Source organism: Taurulus bubalis, assembly GCF_910589615.1.
Source record: "Taurulus bubalis genome assembly, chromosome: 6".
Lineage (NCBI taxonomy): Eukaryota > Metazoa > Chordata > Actinopteri > Perciformes > Cottidae > Taurulus > Taurulus bubalis.
In genome coordinates this window covers 16,523,290-16,543,429 of record NC_136594.1, presented here as the reverse complement: position 1 = coordinate 16,543,429, position 20,140 = coordinate 16,523,290, and the positions used below count along the sequence as shown (strand labels likewise).

Sequence of the window (20,140 nt, the reverse complement as noted above, 5' to 3'; positions counted from 1 at the left end):
GCCACAGTCCACGTTGATAACAAGCGAAGTTAAAAGTCAGCTACCCCAAAGTTAGTTGTTGGGTCTGCCTGCATGTTCACCTGCATGTCTGGCAGGTACGAAAACGCCTCTTGTTTAAATACCACTCGTCCCATTGGTCAGAGCGTCACCGACTCCACCTGCACAGGTGTGGCTGTGTGTGTAGTTCAATGCTCAGGTGTACAATGCGATATTAACTAACAATACAATACTTTTGACATTTAGAATTGTCTGATTGAATGGAGCCCTTATTATGCCATAAAGACTAGAAAGCATGTTTAATCTATGTGTGGGAAATAAAGTATGATGGGTGAGGAGAGCAATGCATGTGAAGGAAGAAAGTGCTCTCATGACTGCCTTCTGTTGTGCTGCAGGTAACTGAGCCTGTGAATTGGAGAGAGAGAGAGAGAGAGAGTGTGACACCAGGATGGGAATACTACAGTAGCAAGACGGTGCCAGAAGCGAGGAAAATCTTACACCCCTCTGCTGCATTTAGAACCGCTACTCATTTTTTCGTAGCAGCTTGACAGCAAAGCAGTTTGACAAGAAGACAGACCTGCCCTGCGTCCCTGCTTGAGCAGAGCCTAGGGATGTATGATGACTAATTGAAACTAACTGAATCAATGGACAAGAGGAAGTACCCTGGCACAATGTTCAGGCAAGTGGATGCGTCATCCAAAAGACGCCCTTGTGGTGGAAGCGGGTTGCCCCAGCCTCCACTGCCACCCTCCTCTATGCAGCAGGGTCGTATCCGGGCTGTGGAGGTGGCGAGAGGAAGATCAGGGTATGGCTTTACACTCTCAGGCCAAGGTCCATGTGTCCTCAGCTGCATCCTAAAAGGCAGCCCTGCAGACTATGTAGGTCTGCGTTCAGGAGACCACATTCTCTCCGTCAATGACATCAATGTCTCCAAGGCGTCGCATGAAGATGTGGTCAAACTGATCGGGCGCTGCTCTGGTGTCTTGAAACTGGTCATTGCTGAAGGAGAACGTCACAGGCGACACCACCAACGCACTACCGCAAGTCGTCACCAAAGCAGCAACGCGATGGCAGCATCTTACCTGGACTCATGCTCGAGTGATGATGAGTTGTATGGTTTATATGACAACAGTGTTAACAACAACAATAACAGCAGGTCAGGCTGTGGAGCCCGTGGGGGGTGGTACAAACCCAAACTGGATTCTAAGCAGCTGGGCATCAACAGGGCAGAGAAGGTTGTGGCAGAGCTGCAGTCCGGAGGAATTTTTAACATGATCTTTGAGAACTCCAGCCAGTCCTCCAGCAGCTCAGACAAGGACAGACCAGGACCCAGCTCATCATCAAAGCCCCGGCCGCTGTCTGAGCCAGAGTTCCCTCTGTATCAGAACACCTCTCGTTCCCAGAGCAACCCCAACCTGCTCTCTGAGGAGGAGATGGCCCAAGTTCTGAATGATGACTCAGTCTTCCTGGACACAGACTTCCGTCATCTCCACCTCCAACAACATGAGCAAGAGCAGGACTTGGATATGGGAGACTTGGGCTTGGAGCCCAGCGAGGGCATCCTCAATGTGGGCATGATCGTTGGCTATCTGGGCTCCATTGAGCTGGCGTCCATAGGGACTAGCTTAGAGAGTGACAGCCTGCAAGCCATCAGATGCAGCATGAGGCGCCTTCGGGCAGAGCAAAAGATCCACTCACTGGTTCTTATGAAGGTGCGATTGAATGTTTTGTGAACTATCTGATGACGATAACCTGTATACTATATATTTTTAATTTAGTAAAAAGCTCAGATACAATTTGATCATACCCATTAACAGTTTGAGTGATGGAACATTGGAAAATAAATTACAGGATTACTTTATTTCAGCATAATAATATCAGCCAAGTCTGTCATGTTGTTTTTAAAGATGTCTGGTATCTGGGATTATCTGTATTCTCCCTGGTATAACATTTGAATATGTGTTAACTGTATCCTACCAGGTCATGCACGACAGCGTGCGTCTTTGCAGTGACAGAGGTCAGGTTCTGGCCACCTATCCTGCAGAGAAACTAGCCTTCAGCGCCTGTTGTCCCGATGACCGTCGATTCTTTGGACTAGTTACAATGCAGGCAACAGACGACCACGACGACTGTCACTTCAGCAATGGACGAGATGAAGAGGGCAGTTTGAGGACTTCCTGTCACGTGTTCATCGTGGACCCAGATCTCTGTCACCACCAGGTATGAATATGGAATTTATTTGAAACATTATTACGGTGCTCTTTGGGATGGGAAAAAAAATCACAGGAAAAAAAGATGTTGTTTAGGCAATGGGTGCAAGAACCAAAAAGTTATAATAAAAAGGTCTGCATTCAGTATTTGTTTGAAATGCCAACCGGTTTCAACCTTTCAATGTCTTCATCAAGGCAGAAATAGTAGAAAAATAATCTTTAACTTTTTTTAGTTTTTGGTAGGGGTGTCAATTCAACACCGTAGCTTTAGTAATGACACCAAAGCAATACTCTTTTCTTTTGTTTTAATACCTCCTATAGTGGAATTTAAATATAATTTTCTTTTTATTAAGTAAACTAAGCAACATTTCTCAATATGCAGCAATGTAAAATTTGTCTTAACACTGAATACACTATAAATAAACTATAAAATATCCAAATTATTATTAAAATGAGAAAAATATCAGTTTATGAAGTTAAAGTTAAGTAATACAAAATGTAAAGTTTGATATCAAATCTTTATTTCTAATGTCTGATTGTTTTGCAGAAAACCTGACGTTCATTTAATCTAGTGTCAGTGTTGCTAATCAGCCAGACAGTATTTTAAGTATTAGCTACATTGCATGTAATTAGAAACAGTTAGCAACAATTACAATATTTTCCAGTGACGTACATTGTGGAAAATGTCGATCCCATCCGCTGACACTCCCACGGTGACTGTTGTTTCCTCAGGTCCATTTAGGTGTAGCGAGGAGGTTTGGCTTTGAGTGCACCCCCGACCCAGACACAGGAGGCTGTCTGGAATTCCCGCCCAGTTCTCAGCCTCTCCTCCAGTTTGTTTCCGTCCTCTACCGGGACATGGGGGACAACATAGAGGGGGTCCGTGCCCGGGCCTTCCACGATCCAGACAACGACGCCCAGCAGAACCACAGCACCAGCAGCAACAGCGACAGCGGGATCGGCAACTTTTTACCAGAAGAGAAAAGCAACAGAGTGCTTTTAGTAGACCTCGGAGGTCCTCCTAACCACAACCACGTCTCTGGGCAACGCCACTGGGACAGCCCACCTTCATCCCAGCAGGCCTGGAGCCCCACCCTTGGAGCTGCAGCCCCTCACCCAGCTCCTCCTCCTCTGCCAGCTCTTAGAAATGGCCACTACCGTCACGAGCCACACCTGGCTGACCTCCCTCACCCTCTCCCCTCGGCTCACCCCGATGTCCCCAGCAGGCACTCTCGAGGAGTCCACCCACACCACTACTCACCAGGGAAGCGGGGAGGAGCTGTGGGGGGCGGAGAAAAGAGAGGGGGTGGAGGAGTAGGTACAGGAGTAGAGCAGCAGCGGTGGCTTCCAGTCCATGTGCTGAGAGACTGGCGTCAGCAGCACCACCACAGCCACCTCCAAGGCCTGAGCAGCGATCAGGAGTCATATGCCGAATCCACCGACGGATGGTCATCAGCTAACTGCAGCACCCTGCCTCCACCCATGAACAAGATCCCGGCCGACCGCTACCGGGCCCCACTGGCACCCGGGGACCACCTGCCACCACCTGGCCAACCTCCTCCTCCACAGCCCCACTCCCACACCCACCGGCTTGCTGTTCAGAAAGATGAGTGGGCAAAGAAGCTATTCGGTGCCGGGGAGAGAGCTGGAGCAGAGAGAGGAGAAAAAGGGAAGAAACGAGGGAATGCAAAAGAGGGCGAGAAAAAGGTACGTTTAAAAAAACAAAACATTAACATGACCTAATAACTAATACTACTTTTTTGGTTTTCATGCTGCTCATGTTTTTTATTCATTGGCAGTCCACATTTTCAGCCCATTTTTACAATACTGCATTCATTAATGTGTTATGCTGTGCAAGCTGGTGGGCGGTGGGCTTTTAGAAGAGTTGTGTTAAAACTGACCATGAGATGAGAAGATCGGGCAGCAGGTAGCTTCCCCCATCACACACCCCTGCTGTGGAAATTTACTCTGACTAGAGTGTGTCCAAGACTACAGTTTATTGAGGCTATAAATCCATCTGTTTTCATCCTACTGCGCTCCATCGCATTCTCAACCTCTTCACCTCAAGGCCTCGCATTTTACTCATTCGGTCCTTGAATGAAGTTTCAATCAGAAAAGTACAACTTTTCAGTGGTTTTGAAAGTTGTGATGAAGTGTGTTCACTCCACCAGTATAGCACTATCCCTTTACTATATTGAATAATGTGGGCACCTCAGTTGGCACCCCAGAGTTAGTACAAGTAGATTGATAAGTTATTTATCCCCACTGCTCCAGTATCAGATCATATATTATGCACTAGCCAGACATCTGCCTTCTCCTGAAAACCACCTGTTTCCCACCGTAATGAGACTAACAGCACAGCAGGCTTTCAAAGTCATTGTAAAGAGTTAGTTTAGTGTTTGTTTGATTTAGTTCAATCATTTGTTTGCTTGCATATGAATATTAAATAGATTTAAACCACATGGTTACATTAGTAAAGGGACAAGTAAATGGACACTTCCAACTAAGATTCATTTACAGTTAGATACATAATAATAATAATAATAATAATAATAATAATAATAATAATAATAATAATAATAATTTCATATAGCGCTTTTCTATGTACTCAAAGATGCTTGGCTCCATTATTTTGTGAGAAGACATTTGCAGTACATTATGAATGGCTGTTTATTGTTTCCAGAGAAGAAGAGATTCAGACAAAGAGTGTCAGATATATCCAGCCTGACTGGATTCCTTCTGCATTAACCTCTCTGCGGAGAAGTATTAAGGAAACTGTAGCATTGTCCACATTTACATACCAGAACAAAAGGATAGACTCTTGGGTCCTTGATAGTAAAGGAGGCTGGTGCTTCCCCCAGTAATACTTGTGGTGGACGGGGTCCCAGGGGACAATCGGAGGAAGTGTTTACGAGGCCGGGGCCAGAGTAGAGGCTGACAGTGACAGGAAGGTGGATGTTAACCCCTCTGAACAATGTCTTCGGACTGGAGACACAGAATGTTGGAGGCTACTGCCGACATGGTATGTCATGATTAGCCATGATAGCCGTTATTATAGTCAAAATCAAATGCAGATTCAGATTTAACTTTGCTGTTTTGATGTAACAGTTCTTCTGTTTTTCATAAGAAACACTTAAATATTTAAGTGTGAGAACTGACTTGTTTATGCGTGTATATGGGTGATGCAGAGTGTTGTGCATATAAATAGATTTGTAGTGTTGATAGATTTGCCCACCTGGGGGCACTGTTTCACTATCTAAAGCTCAATCAGCCTCCTGCACTCACATGACTGTCCATGTGAAGCTAATTTAGGTTTTCATTAAAAAAGCTATACATCCATTTTGGACATCCCTTGGTACCTGAAGCCCATCTCTCCACAACGCAAACATGTTTGTGATCTATGTACATGAAAGAAAACTGAAATTTGAGTAATTTATTGTGGAATTAATTGGAGTTAATTAAAGATCACTGGATTTTCATATATTTATTTTATTTAGTATACACATAAACCTTATATTTCTTTATTGTTGGTCATTGGTAGGTTTTAATATATATATTCATATAATATTTATGTTTACACCTATCTTTTCACATATGTACTCGTAACAGTACTGTTTATTCTTTCCTGTTATCTGTCCAGCTTTGTTGTCCTTGTCTCTAGCTGTTATTTCTATTTCTGACTAAGTACATTGTGAGAGAAGCAAAAGTCAAATTCCTTGTATTCTGAATTAAAGTCTTTGATTACAGGCTACTTAATACGGACACAAACAGGCAGTTGAATCCTACCTCTTGAAATGTGATCCAGTGATTGTTATGATTACATTTCGTATGTATTGTAGAATAAAAAAAAAAAAACTTAATTGTGTTGACTTTAAAGCTTTAGGACATTTCAGCCTGTTATACTGCAGTTGTGTTATTTTTGCAAGGAATAAGTCTTTGTTTTTTATGTTGACAGCTGTGCTGTTGTAAACAGGAAGGACGCTTCTTTTCTGTGTCATTGATTCTGTGCCCGTGTGCGTTCTTGTGTCTGTATGCGTGTGCGTGTGCGACTGGAGTACAAGATCATCTGCACAGATAAGAGCTGTGAGTTTTCCACTTAAATGTAGTCTTCCAGATGTTTCTCTGTCGAAGCTCTTGTGCAGCCACACCCAAAACAACAAGTCAGATTAACACTTTATCATTTCCTCTTTAATCCAAATCTCAGCATCTCTCATGATTACTTTGTGCTTCATTGCAATTGCAAATACAACTTTTTTTAACAAGTTTAACTGACCAGGTGAAACAGCGGTCAAGTGAAGATGTTTGTGTCCACATATGTAAGTGTTCAAATCTGTTTTATTGGACCCACACTCACTCACAGACACAGGCTTGCCTCAGTATCCAGGCAACGTCACCGGCCATCTCCTGATGGAACGCTGACAAGACCTGCTTCTAATCAGCCGGTCACAGTTTGGCCTCTAGAACCTGTCAGCATGGATTAATTACTCATTAGTCAGCTGGGGTCCTCTGACATACGCACACAGCCACGGTTTGAGGAGATTCACGAAATGCCATTTGCGAGAGGATAGAAACAGAATTTTTCCGTTGTCTCTCAAGACGAAAGGACAACAGATGTTAAACGGCTAATTGTAGAGTTGTGAAAGCAACGCAAGGTTTCGCTGCTTTTCTCTTTGATTTACAGCGCTACTCAGTGTGGTTACATCATTTTCAGATGGCTTTCGACAATAAATCTTGATGACCCTGTGACTAATTTTCTCATGCTTTCATTTTATGCCACCGTTTATGGCACTATATAACAGCTGGCAAGTCATTACTTGACTCCAGTTAGCGAGGTTTCACTGCACTAGTACTTACAACATTTCTGCACAATCTTGAATATGCTTTTTATATATTATTATTAAGTGAAGACGGTAATAAAACCACCTAAAAACCTATAATGCAATCCAAATGTAGAGCATAACATGCTACCGCCTCAGATACAGCTCTCTAAGTGTTGTTGTCGTTACGTCCATCCCGTTTGTGTGTCAGTGTGTGTTTCTCTGTGTTTGGCTGTGTTGGAGGGGTTGACTAAAGAACTGGTACTGTGAGCAAAAAGCACAGGACTGTACATGCCTGCGCATAACATGTGGAATTTAACATTTAAGTGGAAAAAGATAAACCCTTCTTGACTAGACATGCAAGTCAGAAGAACGCTTCAGGCCGAGCTGCACAAATCTTTCTGTCAGCTTCTGTGTAATACAAGGCATGTTGTGTCTTTATTTAAATGAGAAATGAAATGTACTGTAATACCTTCCCCAACACACACACACACACACACACACACACACACACACACACACACACACACACACACACACACACATACCAACCAGTTAATCCTGTTTTCTTTAAGTTTCGATATTATAGGATGTTTGAGGTTGATACTTATGCTAATAAGTAATATTTGATAATGATATATCGTTCACTATTCCTTCTTTTTTATGTAAACATAACATAAACATTTTTATTGTTTAACATGATTATTATTAAGTACCAGGACCAGGATATCTACTGAAGGGCTAGAACATTTTACGATATAAACCTTTGTATTGTCTAATGGACAAACTGCAGTGGAGACACTTTTCAACCCAAAAACATCTCTTTGGCATTTCTGTGCTAAAATTCCTTGTTATTGATCATCAAACATATAAGCCGGTTTTGATTTATCGGCTACAAGGTAATATCAGCCAATATATTGGGTGCTCTTTAATTCTTATATTTCTTTTGTCATTTGATTGTTTGCTAATTAAAGTGAAGAGTGACAGAAGGTTTGAGGAGAGAGAGGGTGATGGATGACTTGCAATAGCCAGTCAATAGCCAGTCAGATAGCCAGTCAGACCTTCCATCCATCAGTTTTGTAGCATTATTTCTAGTCAAATAGGTATTATTTGCTGGTTCTTGAGACTCATTCAGTTCTATACATTCACACCATTACAACCTTTCTTTTGCTGTTTCCTGGTCAAGGGATTAGGACGAGCAACCTCGTCACCAGCGCGCTTCTCTGACTTCATGGCTACTGCCACCTGTATGTACTTTATTACATGTTACATGTGAACTGAACATGTGTATATTTTCTCTCCTCAGGGTGGTCGGTTCAGAGGTCTCACCATGGGCTTCCCTCCTCTCCCCCAACGCTCCTCAGCCAGACGCTCCTTTGGACGCTCGAAGCGTCTCAGCATGGCCCGCTCTCTGGATGACCTGGGGGTAGGAGCTTATGCACACAGAGTATAGTACTTACATCTGCCAACAAAGTGTTGAGTGTTATTGCAGAGAAAGCTCAGACTGACCATTGTATAATTGTCACATTTGAGCCACACCAGCACCATCCGTCTCTAATAATAGCAGCTCATGCGCATCATACATCTTCACATGGCACAAAGAGCCCTCTTCTCATATCACCATGGCAACATACACACAGTCATGGACTTACTCAGTGTATAGAAAGAGCCAACAGACATTTACAGGCTGGTATTTATGGATCTGGACTATGACTGCAGTGTGGCTTTGATAGCATGGCATTTCTTAACATTAACTGAGGTTAGTTACTATTTGATGAATGCTTCTACCAATGTAGGTGCTGAAGTATTTTATATTCTGCTCACTGGGGGCAGTATGGCTACACTATAGCAAGAATTATACTTATGCTCTCATTTTAGCTGCAAGAAATTACCTGGTATCCAGTCATTTGAGAGCCATGAGTTTTGCAATTACAATATGCCTATTTAGTACAGCATTTTCTAAAGAGGAAGTCTGCTGTTGCTGTTCTAGTACTCAGGCAGGAATGATACAATAGACTGCTGACATACAGACATGCTCTTACCGCGACCACAGCAAATTCCCTTTAGACAAGGCATAGGTTTGCAGAAGGTCATATTCATCTTCATTGGGTTTAGTATAATTTTTTTTGTTGTTGTCTTAAATGGAGTAGAAAACTAAGTGGAACATGCTGACCACAATTCATAACTGTAGTTTTGGTCCTGTATAAGATAGAGATCAGAAGAAAGTTAAATGTTTCCGCCGTTTAGTGGCTACTGAGGCTCCATGGGAGCAGATAACCACATCCCTTACTGTCGTTTCAGTAGTATTTTTCTTTTATACATTTTTGGCATATTTTCTTTATTGGACAGCCCAGTTGAGAGAGACAGCAAGTACGGGACAAAGGGGAGTGAGACTGAGAGTCACATGCTTAATACGTCCCTGGCTGGATTCAAATTGCTGATGTTGTTTGCTAAACTATTATATCCATTTTGATTTAGTTAAAGTTTTTTTTATGATAAAATCTAATCAATTTGCAGATCACTTGGCAGGAATTGGGTTCCACTTTGTATTCTGCTGTGCAAATGTCCTTGTTCTACTCTCAGTCCAAATGTTAAACAGGCACTTAACACAATGCAAAAATCCATTTTCTATTAATCATGACACAGATAATTACAAAAAGATTATTCATCATCAGGTGGTCACATTGCATTTTTTTCAGACATTTGAATTACCCACTTGGTGTGTGTGTGTGTGTGTGTGTGTGTGTGTCTTTCTCTGTGCCACTGCCAAACCATCCCATGGCAGCGTTTCTCTCCTCTTTTCTCCTCATCACCCCCTCCATTCTACCTTTTTCTTCCGGTCGTTAGGCCTTTTTCTCTTGCTTCTTATGCGGTAATGTCCACAAACAGAAAGGGCTTTGTTTTGTGAGAGGGGAGAGGAGAGGAGAGGAGAGAGAGATTGGTGTGTGTGTGTGTTCGTGTGGTGATGATGGTGGGGGGTAATGGGGTTTGAAGTGTTAGCCTGCAATTCTAATGAGCTCTGACGAGCAACAAACTGACATTCCCCTCGTTAGTGAGGCCTCAACACAAAAGAACCGAGTATATAGACCACACGCACGTGCACACGCTTAGGACGATTACAATATTAATTCCTCACACACACACACACACACTCACACACACACACACACACACACACACACACACACACACACACACACACACACACACACACACACACACACACACACACACACACACACAGTTCTCATCCATTCTCATTAGCTGTGCCATTGAAGTTCTATGGTAGCTTATGCCACGGTTGAAGTGTGTGTGTGTGTGTGTGTGTGTGTGTGTGTGTGTGTGTGCACAGAGTACTGTATGTGTGTCTGTCTGCCTGAGCTTGAGGCTTGCAGCTTGTCTTGTGATGGGTCTGATTGTAGCGCTTAACCATTTCACACACACACACACACACACACGCAGACACAGACAGACAGACAGACAGACAGACTATGTCTTATGACAGCAATGAGAGGAAGGAAGTCAGGCTGTGTGTGTCTGGATTTCAGTTGTCTGATGAACCTGTTGTGTCGTAAAAGCATGCCGGCTGTTAAAAAAGATCTGCTCACCTTTTTTTTAAAGTGCTAATAAAAACACAGAAAGCTGTTTTAAACTCCACCGTCAACCCAATAAACAGCAACCTCACACCCGGATAACTTCCATTAACCATTTCAAAGGATGCCGACACAAATATTTTTTAAGTGGTCCTTGAGGGTTGAAATCTGAACAACAAAGTGATTGTGGGTCCCACCTGTGTATGCTGTTTTCTAAATAAGACCCAGATAATCATGGTTGAGAGGTTGAATGCACAAATATAAGTGCCAAACAATGCACACAATAGGCCATTTGCAAGGCTGATTGCTACCTACCATTATGTTGCAGCTCCATCATAGGTGGAGGAAGACACATTCTCTCTGGAGGGCTAGTGAGAGAGATGATGAGAGACAGTTCTAACAGGGCGGACAGTGTTCTCTTGGTTGTGTCTGGGCGTCCAATGTGCGGCTTCCTAATAAAATAAAAAGGGTTGACTGTAGCCACTTTTGGTTGTCTACACATAATAGCCCCTTACACACAGAGATTTCACAATATTGCCGTCAAGGAGATCCGCCGTTATGTCGTTCTTGTTTTTGCACAAAACAACATCAGCATAATCAGTGTGTGATTTGAGATAGCACGCTAAAGAGGTGTGGCGTTTAATACAGCAGAGCAGGTGCTCCGCTGTATTCAAGTACATTCCTTCTTAGGGTCAATAGTTTAGTTTTGGGCAACATTGTTGACATTCAATGCTTGTTTTAAATGTTTTTGTACTGTTGTTGCATTTCTGACAGGCATGTTTGCTGGTAACTCATGTATCGTGATGGATACATGAGTTACTTTGAACGAGTCTGGCCTAAATCAACCTCAACACCCAACGGCTATCTGCCTGATGAGGATTTAGCCTCTGGAGACAACACCCAGTATATCTAGGGTTCCAGTATCATTGGTGGAACTCCAGATATCCAGGCCAAGACTTCCTCTTTTGTGTGCTGGTCATTGTTCATAGTCTGATTAGCAATTTGGGACGCGAGAATGGAGTTGAGAGACGACCTCAACGATCGTTTTTTAACAAAGCCAATTAGCCTAGCTGATAAAAAGCTTAAATTGTTTTGAGACGATAGCTAATGTGTAATGTGGCCAACAGCACAGCGCGTTGGCTGAAATGCAATTTCTTGCACGGACTGCATGCAACCAAAGCCTGCTAAAAGGTGATTGGCCAATACTTCTTAGAAGACAAACGGAAACCAGAACACTTCCGATACCAAAATCTTGTCACGTTGCCTCCAGATTATTCATTCATATCCAGATATCCGTTTATGGAATAAAGACCTATATTATTAAAAGCACCTGTTTTAAACCCCTGTGACCACGGGTGTTGCCAAATCTATCAAAATGGAAATCTTACTAAAAACTATACATTTTATTCCTATAAGAAGACTTCAGCCAACTGTGCAGTTTCTCTTGTATGCAGATGTTTGGTTTATTTTTTGCTGGCATAACATTTGTAAGCAGATGCTACCTAACTATCTATATTGCCAACTATACTATACTACTGTGTTTGTGTGCTTTTGTTTTTATGTGTGTGTGTGTGTGTGTGTGTGTGTGTGTGTGTGTGTGTGTGTGTGTGTGTGTGTGTGTGTGTGTGTGTGTGTGTGTGTGTGTGTGTGTGTGTGTGTGTGCTTGTTTTTGCATATTGTGGTGGCTGTAATTGTTCCGCCTGTCTATACTGGCTGTCGACAGATCCCTTCCTAACGTGATGACAATTTAACATAAAGCAATCTTTCTCGGTCTGTCTGTGGTTGTGTTGCATATCTCGAGAACTGTTCATCTGACCTATTTTGGCAGTTGAATTGCTTCGGAAAATTTCTTTAATCGATTAATCTTCTTTTATGCTTTATTGATGTTATTTCCAAGAACCTTATGAGCACATCCTTGGAAGACACACAATTTAAACGTGTGCTTTTGTGTGATTCTTTGTGGAGAAACTCATGTAGATTACGTAGATTAAATCAACTAATTGATTTGTGGACAAAATCATCTGAGCGACTCTTTGACAACCGCCAAGTAATCGGCCTGCTCCGAATGGAAACGCGCTCCGAACGCCCACACCCCAACAGGCCATCAAGGAGATGGGGGACAAAGCAGTCCCATTCCTCGTCCTGTGCAAAATGGATTCTGACTTTCAGCTGAAGCTAATATGAGGCGTTAGAAGTCTGACTTGGTTAAAACAAGTGGGTGTCTTTCAAACTCATGGTCATAGTGCAAGGTTCATCACATGAGTCACGTGATTTACTTCAAGTCACATCAAGTTAAGTGAGTCGTTAATCGCTCAATGGTCATTTCCTAAACCTAACCTTAATTACGGAAGCTTATTTTGAATTAGAATGAGTTTGAAATGGAGACATGAATGAACTTTGCTTGTAGTTGTCCAGAGTTAAAACAGAATCTGAATATCTTTTGAGAGTACTTTAAAACACTTTCCAAAGCAGTTTTAAAGTGACATTCTGATAAGACAAAGCAGAAAACATTGTGTTCCTGCGGGGTATCATGCTCTCTTGGTTATTTATCAGGGCTGAGTGTGAGTGAGGTGGTACTTCACCCGCTGTCCTCACCCCTTGGCCGAGTGGAGGACGGGTAGGGTGTGTGTGTGTGGGAGGGGGTGTTAGAGTGAGTACCTCCACTGTGTGTCAAGGCATGTCGAGGAATGCAGCTAATACTTAGTTCAGTGGTAAACAGCACGATCATCGCTACAGATATCAATCATTGCTGTCGACCTAAAGATCTGCCTGTTATCCTCACATACCTTTTTTGCTTGAGGGCACTCTTTAAAATAATTAAAATGCCTTTCCTCTGTCGAAGTTTGCTTTTAGGTCTTACATGGCTTTGTCAATACAAATTTGTAATTTTGATATAAAAGGGGGTGCATTGGAGTTTTCGTGTGTTTTTTCTGTTTGCATGTTTCCTTATCCAAAAAGCATCTCAAGCAAACTCTTTATGAGTCCAGTAAATGCTTCTGCCCAAATATGTTTAGATCTTCCTGTCTTTGCTCAATCCTCGAGGATAAATTATTGCTAATCACTCTATCTATCTATCTATTTCTCCATGTTCCCCCCCTTCACCCGTCATGAATGTCAGTTTACTCTGCATGCTCCAGATATGCATGTGGCATACTAATCAGATGACAGAAGAGAACCGAGGGATGCGCATTCAACTCTGTGCTGATTTTATGTGTGGGTGTGTGTTCCTTAATGGCAAGGGGTCTCCCTCTGCAGCCGTGCCTCCGCAGTTGTCTGAGTGTGTGTATGTGGGTGTCTCTCAACCCACAGCAGTGTGAGAGGAATAGGAATGATAGAAGGGTGGGTGGAAGAGCAGAGAAAAAGGAAGGGAGGGAGCAGAGAGGCTGGGAGGAGGAAGAGGGGGATGACAGAGAGAGAGCGAGAGGCAAGGGGAATCTAGCAACAGTCTGTAGCGGTTTGGACATTTTAAAACCATAAAGCTTTGCCGCTTCGTCTCCTGCACGACGCACACACGTACACGCACGCACGAACACACAGACACACACATTCAACAGCTGATGACAATGTGTACTGAAGGAAGCTTTCACATGCAGCGCTGAGGATTACTTGTCTCTTCCTTCATGGAGCAGCAAACTTTGACCGTTGATTCTGAAACGGCTGCTGATCCAGTGAGTAAACGAGCTGTGTGTGTGAGAATATATGTGTGCGTGTGTTTGTGTGTGGGAATGTGTGTGTTTGCTCTCCCTATATGTGATGCAGCCTACACTTGAGTGATGACTCCCTTGCTTCTGTCACATATAGCATGCAGGCTGTCTCACACAATCGTGACTGTGTTAAACCAAAATTGCTCGGGGAAATGATACATAAAGAAATAATACAAATACATTTCTTGTCAGATTGAATTGAAATCCTTATCAAACTCTTGCCGCATATGGTGAAGCTGTATATGTAAAAACCTCCTATAACTGTTTAATGCCAATGTTCTCTTATCTGTTGTTCCTGCGTAAATGTCAATTCATGCTTATCAGTCAGTACATTCTTATTTATAGATTAAATTAAGTAAATGCTCTGAAACTTTAGTCAAAAGGCCCTATGTGTGGAATGATAGATCATGTGACCTGTTAGGGCCAATCATCTGAGTCTTTTTTTTCTCTGTTGAGTTAAAGGGAAACCTGTTGATTCTTAGCTTCAGTCCCATGGATCAGTTTAACTGCAGGAAGTGTTTGAGTTTTTTTCTTTAAGGAGTTTTATTTTAAATATGTTTGACCGATGTATGAACCAGGATCTTCTATTGAAATGTTACTATTCCATATAGTTAGTACATGTGTAATTGCACTGTAAAAAAAACTAATACAATCATCTGCTCGACATAATGTATTATATAAAATGTTAGTTGGGGGGTGACATAAGCAGCACAGGACAGTATTTCACTAAACACAGCAGTGAGAAAAGAGCAGCCTGCAAGCCATCTGAACAACACCCCGACACACACACATAAAAACTCATTCACATAATCAAAAAGCACACGATCAGATGTTCAAAGATAAGAACCTGAACACACTCTTCTTAGTGTGTGTGTGTGTGTGTGTGTGTGTGTGTGTGTGTGTGTGTGTGTGTGTGTGTGTGTGTGTGTGTGTGTGTGTGTGTGTGTGTGTGTGTGTGTGTGTGTGAGTGAGAGAGAGAGAGTGTGTGAGATATCTGATATCTGTGAGGTTTCTGCATGTGTGTGTTCCTCGTGATATCCCCTGGGAGCAGAGTGATAGGAAAGGAAAATCAGATGATGAGACAGAATCAACGTTGTTCCTGTACATGAAACACCTCAGGAGGCCAGGATTCACATCAGTCGTTGCTCCAATTTAAAATAAACACAAGTGCTTCTATTTATCTTCATCACGTGCCAAATGGTTGCAACGTCTGCACAATCAAACAGCGTCATGTGATACGTCAGTTGCAGGACTGGGTATGAAATGCACAGTGTAGAAAGATTAAGAGGAAAAGCTTCCCAGTTAGGCTGTAGTTTGTCGTGGTTGTTAATTGAATATCCTGTCCGTCAAGTTCAACTTGTTCCTCTTTACACTTCCAGTTTTCCTTTTTGCCGTGATTCATGATGGTTTGCAAGATTTCCTTTTTTTGCATAATTTTGCAGTGTTTAGGACTGATGCAGGCGGCAACACATGCAAGTCATTCATTTGGATATCAAGTCGCAGTATGTCATCTTTAAGGGAGATGTGTCACGGGCACCAAGCACAAACACTGCTCATCTGTGTATATGTATGTATGTATAATATACATATATAGTGTGTGTGTTTGTTGTTGTTGTCAGTTAGATCTGCTCTCAGCTGGAGTTCTGTCCAGCCCCTTTAGCTATCAGCTGATCAGCTAACTCATCATTGATTCGCTGTCTCACATTGAATAGTGGGACAGTAGCAGTAAAATAAAATTATCTGAAGAAACTATTGGCGTTGCTCTATTCTGTACATCACCTTCATCGTGACAGAAGAGGGCAGTGTTGCGTTTGGTTGAATTGATGTGTTGACAGCAGAGAAAAAGAGAAACAGAGGGATGATAAACTCTTTTCTGAAGAACAAATATGGTTCTTTTGACAGAGATGGTTTGAAAGTGAGTTCATACAAGCCCTTTATGTTCATGTGTTGTGACTCAACTGTTGGTTAAACCATCAAGTTAAACCACCTGTTGATTCCTCCTGTGTTCCTGTACCTTTTTCTCCCAATTTCCTCATGTCAAAGTTGGAACTTTTGTAATTTCCCTCAATGCGATTTCAGTTTAGATCATAGAAATATATACATTGTTGAGCATTTTACTAAATTGTTTATCAGTCAGCAGGACTACTTGATGGCAATATTGGGTGTCATTGGATTTACAGGATTGATGTGTCAATGTAATGAAGCCTGCCTTAGTCAAGTATTTCATTAACTGAATAAGCCACAAACAGTACAATGTATTGTATTGCATTCATTGTTTAAAACTGCAAAATTAACTACTTAATTAGCAACTGAGTTTTTTTTAAAAAGGCAGACAAATGGCATCTACAAAGACAAAGAGCAGTCACAAGTTAGAAATAACCAACAAAGATATCATGACAAATAATGTCTGTAGAGAAGGAGGGCACTTTTCAAAATAGCGTTTACCGTCTGAGCACTCTCATGAGAGAGACGTATGACAAATCTCTCCTCTTTTCTTCTTCTTTCAGCTCTTCCTTTTCTCATAAGGATGTGGATTTAGCCAATTCAAATTTTGTCACATCCCTCTTATCCTGTGTGACGGCCGGGCTTCTCTCTCTTCCCCTTCGCTGACGGATATGTTTTGGACTGAACTTGAGCACAGGTTCCTCATATACACTCGTAGTTCTTCCTGGCCTGTCAAAGATGCGTGCTGCTCTGAAATGAAGCTCCCAAGGTTTACTGCCTTTTCACATGTATTTAACTAGCTGAACCAGGCAAACTTTAAAGTTTTAAAAATGAGGGGTCCACTAGGTGGCTCTGGTATTTAGGACTCTGGCAGCGCCTTCGGCCTGAGTGTGTGCACAATGTTAGTGGGGGGCTTAGTGCTGGAGCCATCTCTGATGTTGCTATGATACGGGGATGTTAACATTAGCTTCAACAACAATACGGCGCTGCGTTTTGAGCTCCATGGCCTCAAATGGCGCTTGAGGTTCTGAAAAGACGGCAGTGAAAACGTCTTGTTTGGTGGGACTTTTTCTTGAGAAATAATGGAGGAAAACTGGAGTGGACATATAATGTTTACTGGTTTTCTCATGTTTTTAGAGGGAACAGCTGAGCCTTTTGATGTCTGGGATTTTTTTGTTTTGGGAGGTGCCACATCCTATGAGGCAAGAAACCCTACATAAACACAGACAAAACGCATTTCAATAACTGGACTGTTTTATATGCGGTCGAAAAACATTTCGATTCACTACAGCTGGAGAGTCTGGCAGTCATACAAGTCCAGTTCAGAGAGGGAAGACGAGTGGAATCACAGCTTGTTTGTAAGGAAAATAATGCATATTTTAATGTGTAAAACAATGCTATGACAATGATTTAGTTCATCTCTAAAATGTACAATTTGTAATTGAACATCCACAAACATAAAAACAAACAGATACTTCTTGCTTCTGTCTGCTGGAATCAGACCAGGTCAAACAGACACACTTAAACAAACCTTTATTTGGGGAATCATGTGTTCTCCTATCCCTGTACAGTACACCCCAGTAATTCATCACAGACTGAGACAGTGGTATCAACAAGACAAACTGTAGAGGTATAGGAGAAGATGTAAAAGGAACTTTGCTAAAACAGGAAATTAGGGGGAGCTAGGTGTAGGATCAAGGCGTTATTATGCACAAATTCAATTGCAGCCTTTGTTTGTGTGTGTGAGTGAGGGAGAGTGTGTGCTACTCCGTCCTGTGAAGTGCCTTTGTTTGCTGCAGTTGACCTTTCAACAAACCTTCAGGAAAATTTCATCGGTTTATTGAAAGCGGGTGCTAGAACATTACCTCTCTGCTTCCTCTTAGCTCTTTTTGCGTCCTTTTCTCCCCTGTGTTTATAATACATGAATCAAACTATTCATTTCCTAAATCACCAGAAAACATCCGACACAGTAGAGTTTGATATAAACCTGCCTGCATGTGATTTGAGGAGGGCGGAGCGGTAAGGGCTTTGCTGGAGCGTCATTGGCAGGCCAACCTTTGTTCCCTCCCCCTTCTTTTTAACTGCTGCCTGATAGGGGCGGGTCACTATGGAAACGGATCAGAGTATGTGTGTATGTCTGCAAGAGAATTGAACTACCTAGTGTGAGAAAGACGGGACGTATATGATGGAGTAAGAGAGAAATAGTTTGGTAACAGTGAGATACAATATCTACTTAACGCAACTTTAGCAAATACAGTAATTAAGGCTAATTCTTAGGTGTGTGTGTGACAGATGTGCTGAAGCATGGCTCCATACAAGCCAGCTGTCTGCATGAATTTCCTGCCCTAGGTAGCTCCCGAAGAAGCTCAGCGTCAGCGCACATGTGTGAGTGTGACTGTTTCCACGTGTGTTTGTGTGGTCTAGATATGTAGATTGAGCAGTCAGTGGGTTTTCTCCTGTGAGAGAGGAGAGCAGGATGAGCCTGAGGAAAAGGCTCTCTTTCAAGCGAGTCTGGAACTTCAATACAGTGAGTATGCACACACACATGCTGTACAGGTGGTCTGCACAATTTGCCGTACTTTTGTTGTTTTGTTTTTGTAGCAGAGGGAAGTGAATGGAAGAACTCATTTATTTATGTCGATAGAAGCAAACTTTAAAATATTAAAACATTCTGTGGTTTATAAGCCAAAGTTGTTTTACGAACAAACCAAAGTCTGGCTGTGCTGCTGCCAAAGTGCTACGAGAAAAAATCAGCAATTTTCATAGTTGATGACATAAAAAAATCTGAGACTGATTGAATGGGAAGAGAATAGGGGACCAAGAATGTCCTTCAGTGTATACCGATGTTGTTCTGCTCACTACAAGTGAGAAAGACAGGGAAAGATGGAGGGAAGAGGGGGCTATTGCCTCCAGCAAAGTACACGAAAAGAGGAATCCATTACCTTCAGACCGTATGAGAGGGAAACACAGGGATGGGAGGGAATGCATATAGAAAGACTAATTAAAAGGAATGAAGACAAAGTAAAGGGAGAGGACACTCTTGGGAAAGAAACACTGAAGTCAAAAAGAACAAGTCACCCTGTCTGCTGAAGGGATGTGGTTACAGGCTGGGAAAGTGTGTGTAAAGGTAAAGTGAGACAGAAAGACCAACAAGAGAAAGCTCTAGGCTGTTTCTTTTCCTCTCAAAGCCAGATGTGTTTTGGGCCAAAGCGGGAGATAGAGAGGAGGAGAAAACCGAAGTTGAGACGGGGCCAGAGATTGAGACAAATGGAGGCAAAGACAGAAAGAGCTTTTTTTTTTCTTGCCTCTGTGAGTCGTATGGTCCGACGGCTTGTGTGTATGTGTTACAGATAGTGAGGGAAAACAAACAGCTGTAAGACAATGGAAAGGTGAGCTGGCTGTTTCTTGTGAATTTCACTTAATTTAGCACGTCGACTGGCAGCTGTGAGAGTGCTCAGACAGGGTTATTTGATCACATTGCATTGTGTTAACGTCTTGCACCCTCTTCTTCTGTCTGTGTGCGCTAAAGGCAACGAGCCAAGTAAAACAAACATTTATCACTGGCTCGGCCTCTGAGTCACATCTCCTGTGTGGTTCTATTGGAGGAAAACAAACATTATCCACATTCCTTTCTTTCATAGAGACTGGATATTGATTCCTGAATGCATCACAGGGATTTTGGGCTTTATCACAGAATTCCAGAGACGGTCACAGAGGATTTCACTTTTGGAATAAAGAAAATGAAGTTTGTAAATGTTTTTGGAGACGTTGCTCTGGTGAACACACAGCTTCCATTGACACTGAGCTATTCGGATCGCTGTACGTTTGTTTATTCATTGATTTATCCAGTTAGGTTTTTGAAAATCTTTTATTTA

The 20,140-nt window shown here is 42.3% G+C and overlaps 1 protein-coding gene across 1 annotated transcript in view; it reads left to right on the top strand.

The window, feature by feature from the left end:
• Nucleotides 1–641: 641 nt before the first annotated feature.
• The window catches only part of rgs12b (regulator of G protein signaling 12b), a gene marked incomplete at its 5' end in the record, with an annotated part of 38,818 nt that continues 19,319 nt past the window's right edge, over nucleotides 642–20,140 (top strand). The window contains 5 exons of the mRNA XM_079220343.1: nucleotides 642–1,709; nucleotides 1,978–2,217; nucleotides 2,940–3,914; nucleotides 8,331–8,450; nucleotides 14,247–14,285. Coding sequence (XP_079076469.1) covers nucleotides 642–1,709; nucleotides 1,978–2,217; nucleotides 2,940–3,914; nucleotides 8,331–8,450; nucleotides 14,247–14,285 — 2,442 coding nt within the window. The remainder of the gene's footprint in view (nucleotides 1,710–1,977; nucleotides 2,218–2,939; nucleotides 3,915–8,330; nucleotides 8,451–14,246; nucleotides 14,286–20,140) is intronic.